The sequence below is a fragment of the Rutilus rutilus genome (genome assembly GCF_951802725.1).
Source record: "Rutilus rutilus genome assembly, chromosome: 23".
NCBI classification, from domain to species: Eukaryota; Metazoa; Chordata; class Actinopteri; order Cypriniformes; family Leuciscidae; genus Rutilus; species Rutilus rutilus.
Window position 1 is genome coordinate 18,348,144 of NC_140233.1, and position 16,832 is coordinate 18,364,975.

General features: G+C 38.0%; 1 protein-coding gene across 1 annotated transcript in view; it reads left to right on the top strand.

Annotated features, from left to right (window-relative positions):
- tln2b (talin 2b) overlaps nt 1-15,957 on the top strand; it is an 84,368-nt gene extending 68,411 nt beyond the window's left edge. Inside the window, exons 44-56 of the mRNA XM_084397570.1 lie at nt 1,410-1,576; nt 1,737-1,920; nt 2,222-2,347; nt 3,543-3,659; nt 4,488-4,673; nt 5,022-5,129; nt 5,213-5,318; nt 7,041-7,165; nt 10,740-10,865; nt 11,491-11,553; nt 11,643-11,825; nt 12,002-12,127; nt 15,390-15,957. Coding sequence (XP_084253696.1) covers nt 1,410-1,576; nt 1,737-1,920; nt 2,222-2,347; nt 3,543-3,659; nt 4,488-4,673; nt 5,022-5,129; nt 5,213-5,318; nt 7,041-7,165; nt 10,740-10,865; nt 11,491-11,553; nt 11,643-11,825; nt 12,002-12,127; nt 15,390-15,518 — 1,746 coding nt within the window. The 3' untranslated portion in view covers nt 15,519-15,957. The remainder of the gene's footprint in view (nt 1-1,409; nt 1,577-1,736; nt 1,921-2,221; nt 2,348-3,542; nt 3,660-4,487; nt 4,674-5,021; nt 5,130-5,212; nt 5,319-7,040; nt 7,166-10,739; nt 10,866-11,490; nt 11,554-11,642; nt 11,826-12,001; nt 12,128-15,389) is intronic.
- Nucleotides 15,958-16,832: the final 875 nt, after the last annotated feature.

A 16,832-nucleotide genomic window follows, 5' to 3' on the forward strand; every position in this document is an offset into this window, starting at 1 on the left:
AGAGTTGTGAGAAAATGGGATGCTTGTCAGATACTCGTCATGTGCGGCAGGTCTTAAAGTGACAGCAGCCTAATAAACCTGCTACTGTCTGTCATTAATGTTAATCAAAGACCAAAAGAAAGCAAGAAAATCACTCACTGCTCTTAACTGAATAACTTTTGTAGCTTTAATTAATGATTAATCTATATTTAATTTATCATTTATGTAATGAAGACTGTGAAGTGTTTGATAACGTTATTATATCCTACCTTAGACCTAGCAGGTTTTACACGAGTCAAAAACAACGCACACAATAACTTATTGAGTATTTTGACAGGGCAAGTAAAAATCTGAACTGGTCTGACTGGGCTAATAGAAAAAACTGAGCCCTGTTATATTGAAGGGCAGGTAAATGGGACATTTATTATAATTGTAAGATTGTTTGAAGTTCACTTAAATTAAAGTTTAAAGCCTAATAATATAAATGTTAAAATGTATAGCTTTTAATTATACTGTAATGCTGAATGGCTATAATTAATGGCTAAATTTGAGGGGGAAAAATTATTTAATTGAGACATCAGTAGCTGTGGTATTCTGTGATACTGGCCTTCTTTTATAAAAATATGCCATTTAAACAGATATTTAAAATATAGGCTACTGCCTTTGTTGTTTCTACATTCATTTGAAGTTTAAATGTGAAATTATTACAATATAAAAATATATTAAAAACGTTAATGTTAGGTGTTATTAATTACAGAAAAATGTGTGATTTTTTAGTATTATTAGTATTAGTATTTTATTAGTTTATTAATTAGTATTTTTTTAATTGATTGACAGCACTAATTATATTATATTATTTATTATACTATAATTTATTTGTAATTAAACTTTTTGAAATGTATGTAATCATAATATATTAAAACCTTCTAAACCAATTATTATTATTTGTTTATAAATATAATTATCATATTATATGTATGTAAGATTTTGTAATCATAATAAACAAAGCCTTCTAATGCTATTATTATTATTTGTTTGTAAATATTATATTAAACTATTTATTTAAATGATGTAATTGTAATATATTAAACAACCTTCTAAATCTATTATTATTTAGAATATAATATGTATTTATAATTAACCTATACAATTATGTATTTATAATTTATTAATAAAAACCTTCTAAACTATTATTTTATTATTATTATTATTATTATTATTATTGTTATTGTTATTATTATTATTTGTCAATAAAAATATAAATTTAATTTAATTTAAATGTTAAAATATTTCATTTTAATCAATAAAATAAAATAAATTAAAAATTCATTGAATTGTTATCGCCCAAGAGAAGTCCGACCGCATTGGAAAGCTGTCCCAAACTCTGCCAATGGAGTTTATAATGAAGTGTGATTCCCTCTCTCCCGCAGGTATCCATGGTGTTGTCCGCCCTGCAGGCTGGGAATAAAGGAACTCAGGCCTGCATAACGGCAGCCAGTTCTGTCTCCGGCATCATGGCTGACCTGGACACCACCATCATGTTCGCCTCCGCCGGCACACTCAACGCAGAGAACGAAGAGTCTTTCGCAGACCACAGGTGAGACCTAGTAGAACGTGGCCCAGTTCCAGCATCATATACATAAAATGTGAACGGTTTATTCTATTAACGTTTTGTATAATCTTGGGACCATAGAATCGAGCTCGAAAAAGAGTGTCTGTCGTGTAATCTGAAGCGTATTTGTTTGTGCACTCTTCAGAGAGAACATATTGAAAACAGCTAAAGCTTTGGTTGAGGACACCAAGCTGCTTGTGTCTGGTGCTGCGTCGAGCCAGGACAAACTAGCCCAGGCTGCCCATTCCTCTGCCAAGACCATCACACAGCTCACTGACGTGGTCAAACTGGGCGCTGCGAGCATGGGCTCAGAGGACCCAGAGACACAGGTGTGTGTGTGTCGCTGTTTGTGCATCTTCCTAATCTGTCATAGGATTCAGGAGACGATACCATCACCAATGTGTTCTAAGTCTGCTCCTGTATTCTTATCTCAGTGTAATGAGAATATCATTAGTTCTCCTCTCAAGTGTAGAAGATGTCGTGACATTTGGATGCAGATACCCTCTGACTCATCTCAGTTTGACATCTACATCCCTGGAGGGAGTGCAGTGTATTATGGGACCGGATAAAGCCGGTAGCATGTCACGACTAAAGGTGGTTGTGATAAAGTCTTCTCTCTGTCTCTTTCAGGTGGTCCTGATAAATGCAGTCAGAGATGTCGCTAAAGCTTTGGCTGAGCTGATTAGTGCCACTAAATGTGCCGCGGGCAAAGCAGCGGACGATCCATCCATGTATCAGCTGAAGAGTGCCGCCAAGGTGTGTTTGGTTGAAGAATGTTGTATGTGTGTCTGTAAGGAAGGCATTATGCAGTCTAGTGAGGGTCATATCTTATTCTGATGGCTATCACACCCTCGGTGTGTGTGTGTGTGCACCTGTCTAACAGCTGGCCCTGTCTCTCATTTTCTTGGCTGGCTGCTGTCTTCGCTCGCTGTCATCTTGGTGTGTGGCCACAAATCAAACCCTATCTTTCAGTGATCATAGTGTGTATCACAGTGTGTATGTGAGTGACTCAATGGCCACACTGCAGGGGACAAAACCATTCTGTGTGTGTGAACGGCTTAAGGACTGCTTCTTTCCCTTCCTCTCTTCCTTTTTCTTTCTCCTCTCCAAATGCCATTATTGCATTATTATGTAGCAAAGCGTAAATGATTAATTTTGTAAACATAATTAAAAGAAAATTAAAATGGTGCTTGCTTCTGCAGTTATACTGTGGATCAGTGCACATAGTTTGTCATATGAAATGAATCTCCAGGCTTGTATAAACAGAAATTGATGTGTACCCCACATATTTTCAAAAATACTCTAATCCTTTGATCATTCACCTGGTGCTGTTAAACCTCTGGGATTAACTTCCACATACATGCAACATGATATGTTTTGTTAAGCATATTTAAGTAATGCTGTTGTTATCTTCACAGGAAGATTTTTTTACATTCCTCCAACAAATGGTGACTTCAGATCCTCTGGGATTTTGCTTCAGACATTCATTGCGCTTGTTTCTTCGGTGTGTTTTTAAAGTTGTGGTGGCGTCCCTCAGGGCTTTGTCTTAGGCTCCTTTTTGTTTTCGTTGGTTTCCTCTTTTGTTCCTTTTGAATTTAAAACTTTGCCTAAAGCAAGATTTAGAATAATTACAAGCTTCAGCTGTGGTCCATTTAAAAGGTCCAGTTTGATCACCAGACCATTTTCGGATGTTTTGATGATTTAGATTTCAGCTTTTTACATTACAAAGAACCGAACTAGGTCGACCTTGCCTAGTACTTTACTGAGTTCTTTGATACAGCTGTTCCTGTCATAACATTGCATCTGACCTTTTGTCAGTGTGTCAGGTGAAAAAACTGGTTGCAAAGCTGTTGACATTCTCTAATTGAGCTCACTTGAGATATACAGTACATAAAGCACAAAAAGGGGTTATTCAGAGACTTTGACCTCCCTATGTTTTCTGACGTTACAGGTGATGGTGACGAACGTGACCTCTCTGCTGAAAACTGTGAAAGCGGTGGAAGATGAGGCCACTCGCGGGACGAGGGCTCTGGAAGCCACTATTGAGTGCATTAAACAGGAACTCACTGTACGGAACATTCTTTGTGTGTATATTGAACTCTTACTAGAGTCTTTCCAAGAGATATTGTGCATTCCACTTTTAAAGTATAGTTCCTCAAAAAAGGAAAATTCTGTCATTATTTTATCACCCTCATGCCTTTCAAAACCTGCATGACTGACTTTCTTCTGTGGACACAAAATAAGTTGTTTTGAACAAACAACAATGGACCCCATTGACTTTATATGGACAAAACACTGAGACATTTTTTCGAAATATCTTGTTTTGTGTTCCACAAAAGAAAAAGAGTCATTCAGGGTTGGAATGACACAAGGATGAGGAAATTCATTTTTGGGTGAACATCTTTTAAGCACTTGAGACTAGTTAATGTCGGTTTTATCATGTTCATTTTGATCCTAATTAAGATATGCTAATACAATCCACTTGTTTTACAACCTGACCGTGAATTAGTACCAATTAGGTCCAGCTTAATTAGTTTTAGCCCAGACAGCGGTAAAAACCCATCCTTCTGTGATATGAACTGGTAATACAGAGTAATACACCATGTGAGCATTTGCCTGTTCTCCACCTGCTCCTCGTTCTCCTTCTCTCATGGGTGTCGACTGAGATAGTGATACAGGAAAGCAAGCGATTTCTATTTTATCTTCTAGCTTAAGTGCTCCTTTTATCAAATGACCATTGGAAATCCTGACTGCATTACTGTATTTAGTCCACAAAAAATCGGCACCGATCATGTGACCGATTCTAAAAATATAAGATTCAATATAGAGAAATAGATATCGGTTATGTATGAACAATTTTTTCTCTTGCCGGACTATTGCATCATCTGTTTTCCAGGTTTTCCAGTCCAAGGACGTTCCTGAGAAATCCACCACCCCAGAAGAGTTCATCCGCATGACCAAGGGCATCACCGTAGCGACGGCCAAAGCCGTGGCAGCAGGGAACTCGGCTCAGCAGGAAGATGTGATATCCACTGCCAACCTGAGCCGCAAAGCCATCTCCGACATGTTGACCACCTGCAAGGTGTTTATCCACCATCACACACACATATGCCCACTCATACAAACACACCTCACCTCATGCTGATCAACAGTACAGTGGTAATCCACAAACGCTTGAAACCCAACAAAATGTGTTTATATACACAAATGATTGTGCTTGCACAAATTCTCCATGTTCGATCAATGCTGTTTGATCGATTTCTCAATGTCACTTAGCACTAACCCACCTTTGACTCCTAAATTACGCCCTCTAGTGTTGTCATGATGCAATGCGGGGTTTTTTCACTCTACAAATTCCTATTAAACCACAGATTTAAAAATTCTGCAGATTCCTCATCATGTGCCATAAATTTGCATTGGTGTCTTGCAGCAAGCCGCGTACCACCCAGAAGTAGTCCAGGATGTTAGGAATAAAGCTTTACTCTACGGCATCGAGTGTACCACCGGATACATCGACCTGCTCGAACACGTCCTTCTCGTGAGTGGGCGCGCCGACAGTTTTTACAGGATGTGTTTGTGCATGTGTTCTGTGATTAAACCACGTCTGTTTACACCACACAGGTCCTGCAGAAACCCACGGCCGAACAGAAACAGCACTTGGCCACACTATCCAAGAAAGTGGCAGGCTCAGTCACGGAGCTCATCCAGACTGCTGAAGCCATGAAAGGTGAGCGCACACTTACGGATTGGTCCCAAAGTGTATCTATTTCCCAAGTATATGAATATTGATGGAGCAACACTATTAGTTTTAAATAAAAATGCAAAGCCTTGCGAAATGCTATTATAATGCTATTATAATGGAGAAAATCATATATATATTATCTAATTTTGTGAATGATGGGTTTCCAAATTCTGCTGAGCTTTCCGTCATGCAGGCCTGGTTATGACAAATGCTCTTGAGAGGTAATAGGGAACATTGCTGGTCAATTGAGCTGAATTTGTGGAGGTTTAATAGAGACGTTGGGCTGATGGCAGCATATAACACTGCTTTGTTGTTTTTTCCATTTCTGCCACAGATGGAGGTGAGTATGATATACACAGTGTTGTTTTTCTCCAATATCAGGCCACACACATACAGACTTGAGTTACTGACCGGCATGGACACACACACACGCATACAATGAGTTATAGTGTGAGAGAAAAGAGAAGAAGGGATAGAATTGAATTCCCTCAGGTTTAACATAATCCTCAAACACATTCTTGCCATCTGTTTTCACAAGCTGTTTGAAAAAAACAGACGTCTTTTAGTGCCTCTTAAACGCCGGTAAAGGAAAATGTATTGCAAAGCACATTTGCTCCATAAATGGCTATTAACATAAAGATGTACACATTCATCTAGACAATTAATGAATGATTGTGATTGTAATAACCTGCCAGTCAGCATTAAGAACAGTGTTTAACTTGAATTATTAGTTGTGGCATCTGTTCATTATCATACATTCATACAAACTGCTGCCCTTACCAAAATTTTCCATGGTAACTGTGTTTATTAGCATAATAAATATATATTTGTCAAGAAAATAATTATTTTCATGACAATTAAGTATACTCTCCTCCATTATTCTCCTTACCGTAATGTGTACTCACTTTTTTTAGTATAATTTTTTCATTCACATTTTTTGTGATGATTCTCATTAGATTATAGGGTTATTTAAACTTTATTTATTTTTTAGAAATAATTTAAGATTTCATTTCATTTGTATTATTTGTTATTTTTTGTTAGGGATGCACCGATATGAAAATTTTGGCCGATATCGGTAACCGATATTTCGTTATATTTGAAAGCCGATAACCGATATATTATCCGATTAATCTAAATCCCAATTTTTATATAATTTTTGAGAGCCTGGTTACAAAAACAAGTCTCATCCTTAAAAGCCATTATCCCAAGCACACAATTATAATGTTCTTATTATCATTTTATGTAGCCTATATGCCAAACTTAACTGTTGCACTTAACGGTATTTTCCTTTTAGTGATTCCAATCATATTTAAAGGAAATAATCCATTATTTATCAGCTTTAATATATCTGCCAAATTTCTTATCGGCCGATAACGATAACATTAAAAATGAACATATATCGGCCGATACTGATATGGTGGCTGATATTTCGTGCATCCCTATTTTTAGTTTTGTTTTACACTGTACACGTGGCGGCTTCATTTCTAGTAGGATTCATTTTTAATGGAAAGTTCCCATGGTCATTTTTGTGAGGTTCTTGTGTTGGCATGTGGTTTTTCTATACAGGAGGTTATTGGTTCAAATCCCCATCGCATGATTTTATTTCTTTTTTAAATCGTGTGTTCACTTTTTCCATGTGTGTATTATGCATATGGTAAGTGAATTGAAAATGAGGGTCCCGCTGACTTTGTTTATACCTCCTCTCAGGTTCAGAGTGGGTGGACCCAGAAGACCCCACGGTGATCGCGGAGACTGAGCTCTTGGGTGCTGCTGCGTCCATCGAGGCCGCGGCCAAGAAACTGGAGCAGCTGAAGCCCAGAGCCAAACCAAAGGTATCATTCCATCCGTCTTCTGAATCCAAACACACACACACACACACACACACACTGCCGTGATCACGAACTATATCAGATCACTTCCACCAAAGGCTGCGGGAATGTTTCATTCTTATTTTGTATTCAGGGGAAGTGTTGTTTTGGGGTTTTTTTTATTTTAGGACCTCAGAACTTCAGGATGTGGAGTTTTTGTACTTTCATGTTGTTGGGGAAGTGTGCACACATCTGTGTAGCTTTTTGTATGGGTTTTTTTTTGTGGTTATATTTGTCTTGTACATTAACAATTTGATATTTTGAAGTCTAGTGAGCGCGGAACTTTGTCTGTATGGCTTTTGGTTTGTTTGGGTTTTTTTCTGTGATCCATCTTGGATCTCAACTATTCAGTGTTTTGAAGTTTGGTTTTAGAGCGTGCTGAACTTTTAGTCAGTCAGTCTGAAACTCATCTCCATGAAGTTCAGCACTTTTTAGAAATGATTTTCCCTGAAGCTCTTTTATTGTTCCATCCATCTGTATTATAGCTCAGCTGTCAGTGATGCTTTTCACCTAAAAAAAAAACATTCATCCACATTTTGCCTTTCAGAGCTGAAACTGTATAAAAATCTCAAAGCTGCCACAAACCCCACAAACCTAAAACTGTTTGTCTATCATTCTGTCATCCTGTATATTGTTCTATTTATCATTCTATCTGTCTGTTGCTCTATCTACCATTCTGCCTGTCTGTCTGTCTCTCTGCCTCTATCTATCTATCTATCTATCTATCTATCTATCTGTCTGTATGTCTGTCTGTCTGTCTAACTGTGGTTATTTCTGTCTATTTGTCTGTAATTCTGTCTTTCTATCATTCTGTCTGTCTGTCTGTCTGTCTGTCTGCCTCTATCTATCTATCTATCTATCTATCTATCTATCTGTCTGTCTGTCTGTCTGTCTATCATTCTGTCTGTCTGTCTGTGGTATCATTCTGTCTATCATTATATCTGTCTGCCAATCTATTCATTTATCTTTCTGTCTATTTATCTTTCTGTCTGTCTTTATCTATCTATCTACATGTTTCTATCTATCTATCTATCTATACCTGTCTGTCTGTTGGTTGGTCTGTCTGTCTATTTGTCTGTTATTCTATCTGTCTTTCTACAGTATCTGTATGCTTATCTTTCTCCACTGATTTGCCTGTCTTTTATTATCATTTATTTGTTCATTCTGTCTATCTTTGTCTGTCTGTGGTATCGTTCTGTCTGTCTGTCGGTCAATCTATCCATTCATTCTATCTTTCTGCCTCTCTGTATCGATTTGTCTGTCTGTCTTTCTATCTGTCTGTCTGTGGTATCATTATTTCTGTCTGTCTACTGTATCTTTGTCTGTCTATCTATCTATCTATCTATCTATCTATCTATCTATCTATCCTTCTATCATCTGTTTTTGTTCTATCTGTCATTCTGTCTGTCTTTCTAGCTATCATTCTATCTGTCTGTCTGTCTTTCTCTATCCATTTTTTTGTCTGTTTGTCCCTCCCTCTGCTCTTTAACTCTCTGTCTCACTGTGTCGTGTTAGTCAGACCAGCTTCATGTGTTCTGGAAAGAAGGATGACGGAGTCACCTTCAGTCCATTCAGACATTCATCGTGGATTTGTCATTCCTGTACCCTTTGCAAACTTTGAGAAACCATATTTCACAGTTTGTTTCACATTTCTACCTCACGTTTAAAGCTCTGCATCCCACCCCGAGACTCATTCTGCTCTGGTTTAGGGCACATGAACATGCTTGCTCACTGTTACATGTTTTTTGAAAGTCAGGTTGAAATTCAATACGTCAGGATACAGTGTCATTGGTGTTTATTATCGCCCCTGGAGCGTTCTTCACCGTTTCCCCTGATCTTTCTTCATTCCTCTTTTATCCATCCTTGTCTTTTCCCTGCTATCCCAGCATGCCCTGCTCTCTTGTTCTCTTCTATCCTCTCCTCTCTTTCCCCATGTTCTGGAGGTGAGGTAGACCTGGAAGTCTTTCTGCAGGGCTCTGTTTGATATGTTTGATATATTAGGTTGTTATTCTGTCCAACTATATATCAAACATATTCCTACAGTGTCCTGCTCTGTCTCCAGACTTGTGTGTGTTCTGTTTATGACTCGTTCATGAACGTGAGTGTGTGTTTTTGTGGTTTCAGACAGATACATTTCCGATGGTGGCACGCAAGGGTGTGTCTTAGGTCTGTTAGAATTGTGCCGTTTCCTTTGACGCTGTTGATTCTGAACATAGTGAACCTAAGAAGTGTCACCTCCGTGCCACAAGGTGTCACCCTCAGATCACTTTGTCCAATGTACATCTCACCTCCTCCCTTTCATCGCCTTGGCTGTGTTTGGAATAGCATACTGCCATAGTATCCATACTATTAATGCAGTATGTAGTAAACTGTGTGCAGTATGTAAAGAATGACCAAATTTTCATTAAAGGTTTAGTATATAACAAGAGCACACATTGCATTTAATGTAAACTTTCATTTCTGGTTTAAATGTACCAGAAGTCATTTCTGCAACGTTTTAAACATCTTTCTTTAAAATTAAATGGGTTCAAAGTGCAAAGTAACTGTTTTTTAAGGTCATTTGAGGTTATGTGACAACTGTGGCACACTACTGTTTGAAACATTTATCATTGCGTAATGCCAACTGTTTCACCAAAAATAGTTGCCTGTATACCATTTACACTGTACACTAGTATTCTATTAAGAACTAAAGAAATAAAGGGTATGTTCAAAATAGCATATTACCTTAATACTTGTGCTATTTTTGCAGTATGCATTATGTGCATAGTATGCACAATCTAAATGTGCAATATAGAACCAAAGCACACTGCATGGATTACTGTATCCCACAATGCAATGCTCTCAACTTAACCTTATATTTCCAGTGTCACATTTCATACATCTAGAAAATTATAGCAATCTGATCATACTGCCTCCTGGAAATGTATTACAACTACACTGTAAAAAAAATAGGCTGGTGCCTTAAACATCCAAGTTGATTGTACTTAAAAAATGTAAGTCATTTCAACTTAAATTACATTAAACTGACTTAAATTAGTTGAATCTTGTAAAGCTTGTAAAAAAAAAAGTTGAAAATTGCTTTATTTTGATGAGTTAAAGCAAAATAAAAACATATGTTCTCATAACTTATTGATCATAGAATTTTTTACAGTGTTATGCTTTTCTGAACAAACCCATGCTCCTTGGTAGTGTAGTGGAACGTATGTCAACCTGTTACTCAAAGGAGTTTGATTAACCAGAAATCTGTCTCTTTTTTTGGAATCAAAGCGTAATAGTATGAAATAGATAATATAATAATGCATAATAAAATTTCACTTATGCTGAAGTAAGGGCTTGGTGAGGCTTCTTGCCCATCTATTAGTATAGCTAAAGCATTTCTTCTTTATAAAAATTAACCATAATGTGTGATATAATAAACTATAAATAATGGTTTCATGACTAGCCGTGTCAACCAGCAGTGAGCTAAGAGTATTCATTACAATTAATAAAACTGACAATTCACATTGTGTTATATCGCTTCCTTTTTTTATTCTTGCAGCAAGCCGACGAGTCTCTGGACTTTGAGGAGCAGATCCTGGAAGCAGCGAAATCCATTGCTGCAGCAACCAGTGCTCTGGTCAAATCTGCTTCGGCCGCTCAGAGAGAGCTCGTAGCACAGGGCAAGGTATTATCAAGAGTTATTACGTTTTTGCTCTTTTGATTGTTGTTATTGTTAATAAAAACGAAAATTAGTTATTCTCTATGTCAGTTTCTTCTGGGAATGAACACGTCACAATATTCCTCATTTAAATAATTCCCGCCCAAGGCATATGCAAAAAAAAAAGGGCGTGGCCTGGTTGAAATGCATTAGTAGTCTGTTGACATTTGCTGTTATGTTAAGGGGCGTGACATTTCCCAGACACGCTCAAAGCAGTTGCCCAATCACAACACACTGATCCAGCCGACCAATCAAAGCACATTGCGCTTTTTCAGAAGGAGGGGCTTCATACAGACAGGAACTAAACGGAGCGTTACTGACAGACAGGGAAGAGAAGTGCTGCAAAAATGTGAAAAATAATGTTTTTTGACCATTCAAGCATGAAAACCTTTTACACAATCAAGACTTTGTAAAAGGACATAATGTGGCCTCTTAAAAAAAAATTTTAAATGACAATAACAAAAGCATGAAGCAAAATTACTAAAACTTCAATTGAAAATTGAAAAAATAACAGTAAATTCTACATACTGTAGTATATAAATGATACTGAAATAACACTGCTTCTTTTTAATCTTTATGATATTTCATGTAGGTGGGCTCCATCCCTGCCAATGCAGTAGATGACGGCCAGTGGTCCCAGGGTCTAATATCAGCAGTAAGTTGAAATGATCACCATTTTAGATGTACTGTTAAAAAGCATCAGCTAAATTGCGAATGATTCATTTGAATCCTCTTCTCTTGTAGGCCCGGATGGTTGCGGCCGCCACCAGTAGCCTGTGTGAAGCCGCCAACGCCTCAGTCCAGGGTCACGCCAGCGAGGAGAAGCTCATTTCTTCTGCCAAACAGGTGGCGGCTTCCACGGCCCAGCTGCTGGTGGCCTGTAAAGTCAAAGCTGACCAGGACTCAGAGGCCATGAGGAGATTACAGGTTACAATCACATATATATACTAAGCTATAAAAACAACGGTATTTTTGGCGGACATCTTGTGTGAGGAGAACTACGTCTACTAAAAATCATCTTGAAACCATTTGGTTAAAAGTGAGTGGTTTTGGAAAACCTACTAAGTTGTAGCCTATTCAGTAAAAACTTTGTGTTTGCACAGGCTGCTGGGAATGCAGTCAAGAGAGCGTCTGACAACCTGGTGAAGGCAGCGCAGAAAGCAGCCTTCGATAAAGCCGAAGACGACAGTGTCGTGGTTAAAACCAAATTCGTAGGAGGAATCGCTCAGGTGAGGCTTCTTCCCGTGTTCCCACAGTATGTGTACCCAAGTTTTTGAATATCCCTTGACTTCCAAAGGACGCTCAGTTAAAAAGAGATTTGACATTTAGAACTGCATTATGGATCTGCAAAGACATCAGTGGAATTTGAAAGCTGTGGGTTTGCACCAGGCATCCACAGCTGGCATCTTACGCTTGGCCGCTGTATCCGCAAAACAGCTTATTTTCCCGTTTCATCCCAGTCCAGATGCACATTAATTAAAGACTGCGTGTCTGCCTATTCAGAGCTTCCTTCCTCCCAGTATGCCTTCATGTCTTCATCTTGAGTGAGGGCACTGGAATATTCTGAACATCTGAGAAATCCCGTTGAGTGGATGGCGTGAGTGGATGCATGAACCCTGGAATGGTTGCCAGCACAACAAAAAGTAGCTTTTTTTCACTGAGTCAGCCCCTCTTCAGAAGGTCAGGCCTTGATCCATACATGCCATTCCCTCAAGCCACAAAAATGCTGCTCTTTTTCGAAAGTAACTGGATGCCTATTGCAGATCCAGTCCCACAGTTATGCTACAATTACACGTTCCACTAAAGAATATTAAGCGTTTTCTCTCCATCACTGAGACAAAAGCTGAAGGAAAAACATTCCCTGGCATTTTCAGCTTTAATATATAAGCGTTATTTATGTATCATTGTGCCACAAACTATTTGGCTTGCTTCACATTAGAAAACTGGTTTAAAGCAAGTTTTTAGATTTGAAACTTTAACATTGCATACAAACATTGACCATCATTCATGAACATGAAAATTATTTCTTTAAAACTGTTCTCACGTAAATTGTGTAATTTCTGACAAATTACACAATACATTTTTGTAAATCTTTCTTTTATAAATTGCATTCATCCTCATTTGTTGCATTCATGCAACACAAGGAAAACAGATTTGTATAAACCATTCTTGCATAAATTGGCACAATGATTTGCAGTGAAATGAGGGCAGAATTAAGAATTTGTGGTAATCGTTGGTAAAACCAATTTTATGTCAGTCGTTGCATTTGTCACATTTATGCGTTAAATGAACAGAATACATTTGTGTAAATCATTCTTGCTTAAAATGCATTCATCCGCATTTGCTGCATTCATCCAACACAAGCAAAAACAAATTTGTATAAAATATCCTTGCATAAATTGCCGCAATGATCTGCAGTCCTGTCGCATTGATTTGCGCTTGAAACGCAACCAGAAAAAACGCATATGGTAATCATTCGTAAAACCATTCTTGGAGTAATTTGTTGCATTAATAAATGAAAAGAGCAAAATACATTTTTGCAAATGATTCTCGTGTAAATTGCATTCATCTGCCTTTCATGTAAAGCAAGCCTAACAAATTTGTGTAAAACATTTTTGCATTCATTTTGCAGTCATGTCACATTCATTCATGAAACATGACAAGAGGGAATTTGTGGGAACAAAAGCCTAACTAATATGTGTAAACCATTCTTGTAAATTGTAAATCGTCAGTTGCATTCATGCTCATCCATATGACGTTCATTCATGAAACATGACCAGAAAGAATTTTTGCGGTAATCCTTCGTAAAACATTCTTACATAAATTTTCACATTCATGTCGCGTTCTTACATGAAACTAGCCTGGAAATCCAGACCTAAATCTAAAAGATTAATGATCTGGCGTTGACTAATGGGCGGCACCAAGCATGCATTTGAAAATCTCACTGCACGCAATTGGATAACACTACGACCAATCACAACAATAATCCCCATACACTTAGCTACCAGCTGAGCTAACTGGTAGATTATACTCTTACCGTATCCGATTGGCAAAACAGCAAAAACGTCCTTCTTGCAAAGGAACGATTCGAGCGGCGTCTTCTGTTCCTGTTTTAGATAAAAAGCCAAGTCTAACTCGTTCATTGTAGCGGCCAAAGCCGTTTCAAACAACTGGTGTTCATCCATAGCCATCTTGCAATGTTTACTAATGACTTCGACGTCACAGCGCTGTCGTCATCTGTTTAGCTCGCCTCTGGCCCGCCTATATCAGATAACCCGATGTGATTGGTGCAGCTCAGATCGAGGGGCATATTTAATGAGCATCATTACTCGACACCAGAGTAACTCGCTGAGCAAATTCAACTTGTGCTCTCGCGAGAACTCTGGATTACCAGGGTAGCATGAAACGTAAACAGAATGAAATTATGTAAATCGTTTGTAAAACCGTTTTTACAAAAATTGTTGCATTCTTGTTGAATTCATTCCTTCGTAAAACTTTTCATTCTAGTCTCATTTAGTTGCATTCATATCAGATTCATTCTTGAAGCATGAGCAGAATCTGAATAAATTCTTTGTAATTACATTGTAACCAGGGCTTTAACATTAACACCCTCCAAATGCGTGTGTATTTCAGCAGTGGTGTGTAACGCAGTCACTTCTACTAGCCCCTTTGTGGCGGCTTGAATTTCATATATAATATATACATTTTTCAATTGTTTTTTTTTTTTTAAAGCATCTGAAATAATAAACTAAGTGCGATGTAGTGTTGTCAAAAATATAGATTTTTTGATAGATCCTGAAATATCTGAAACGCTTCCAACAGTAATTTTCCGCAAAATATACAGGATACCAGCTGCTCTTTCTCTCTCTCTCTCTCTCTCCGACAGCGAGTTACACACAAACCCGCCTCCCCTCACTCACTCGTTTCATTTGCTCTGGATGAATATTGTTGGTGTTACAAGGCTTGAATTTCAGCATGGGATTGCGTTTATTGCGCATCATTTTACAGATTTTGTATTTTGTACACCCAAAGTGCGGCACATAAAGCCGCCTCTCAGTACTAAATTGAGTTTGTTTTCGCTGCTTATTGCGCTTAAACAGTCAAATACACACAAAATAATGTCAAAATGCCGGTCTTGGCGAGTATTCACGTAAACACAGTCAGTTATGTTTTAAGTGATCGTAAACAGTTGAGAAAAAACGCATGTGTAACAGTATATTGGATCCGTGCGTCAGGTCTTAAAGTGACAGCAGCCTAATATACCTTCTGCCAAATTACGAGATATTAAAAATATCAATATGGCAGTTTCCCCATGGTATCAATGTCAAAATTGTGGCTAGTGAAAATGCTGAGTGGTGACTTTTGGAAAACCACTAGCCACAGTGTCAAGCCCTGATTGTAACATACATTTTATGTACATTGTTTGTAAATATGTTGCAGTGCAACTGTATGATGCCCATTCACTGAGTGATTGTTTTGCATTATGTCCAGATCATTGCAGCACAGGAGGAGATGCTAAGAAAGGAGAGAGAGTTAGAGGATGCCCGGAAGAAACTCGCCCACATCCGACAGCAGCAATACAAGTTCCTGCCCAGCGAACTGCGAGAGGACCAGAGCTGAACACTTCTTGTCTGACTGGACGCCATATTCATCGGATCCTGATTGTTACGGATGATTGGCTGCTCCTTACGTGGAGGGGTAGAGATGTTACACGTCATTGGTTGTGTAACTGTCAGGTGATTTGTCGAAGTTAAATGTGATTGGTTCACATGGGACTAGCGCCACTGATTGGCTATATGTTGGGGTATGAATGCGTTTCCTCTTACATAGGGCTAATATTTTTTGTTCTTGTTTTTTAGTCATGTATTAAGGTTTAAAGCACTAGTTAGAGGTTTGTTTGAGTGTGTGTGTGACTGTTTTATGTATCAATTGTATCCCACTGCTTGGAGATAATTTACCATAAGTATCTCAATAACTAATCCTACATAATGTCAGTACAATGCGAACAATGTGAAACTATTAAAATCCGAATCTGGCAGCCGAAAACCAGACAAAATTTACTTTGCACCTATGAAGTATGATGTCAGACCATAAGCTTTCATTATTTGCTTGAGTTCTGACTCACGTGTGACAATAAGCTTCTAGAATGCACTGCTCGAATTATTCATATACCACTCTAGAAATGTATTATGGTAGTAAGGTTATGAATTATAGGTAGCTATTATAAGGAAAGAATGTACCGGTGCGCTTTGCGGTGTTATTTATTGATAGCAGAACTTTATAGTGTAGTTGAGGGCTCAAATGATTTGATAAAAATAAGGAAGTATCATGTCTTTCAACTCTTTCATTTATTCAATCCTCTCTTCATGTAGTACCTCAGCTGTAGGCCAGATCTTATGACTACGTTTCCCATGATTCCTCTGTATGACTAAACTTATTCTGCGTTCACGCCATGTCGTAATTACCGTAATTACGAGATGAAACCGGATACAGGTCCGAGTTCTCCGAAAATTCTGAATTTACAAGGTGTTGGAGTTCTACGTGGACTTTTACAAGTCGGAATCTCGTAATTACGGTAATTCCGACATGGCACGAACGCACCTTTAGTCAGGTGGACAGGAACGAGGTTTGGCAAAACACAACAGCTATGTTCGGAATGGCATACTACCATACTACTATTTCTGCAGTATGCATACTTTATGCATTGGAACAACCGGATGACCTACTATTTTTACCGAAATGTGCATTATAGAAACAGTACTCTGTGTGGAACACTATATCCCATAATGCAATGTGCTTTTTTTATTTCCAGTGTAATGAATGAACAAAAAATAATACCAGTCTTAATTTTGTCCGAACTTGAAATGGCATACTGCATATCTATTATATGCGCCAAAATGTCATCTTTTTTTTCACGAAATTAGGTAAAAGTGT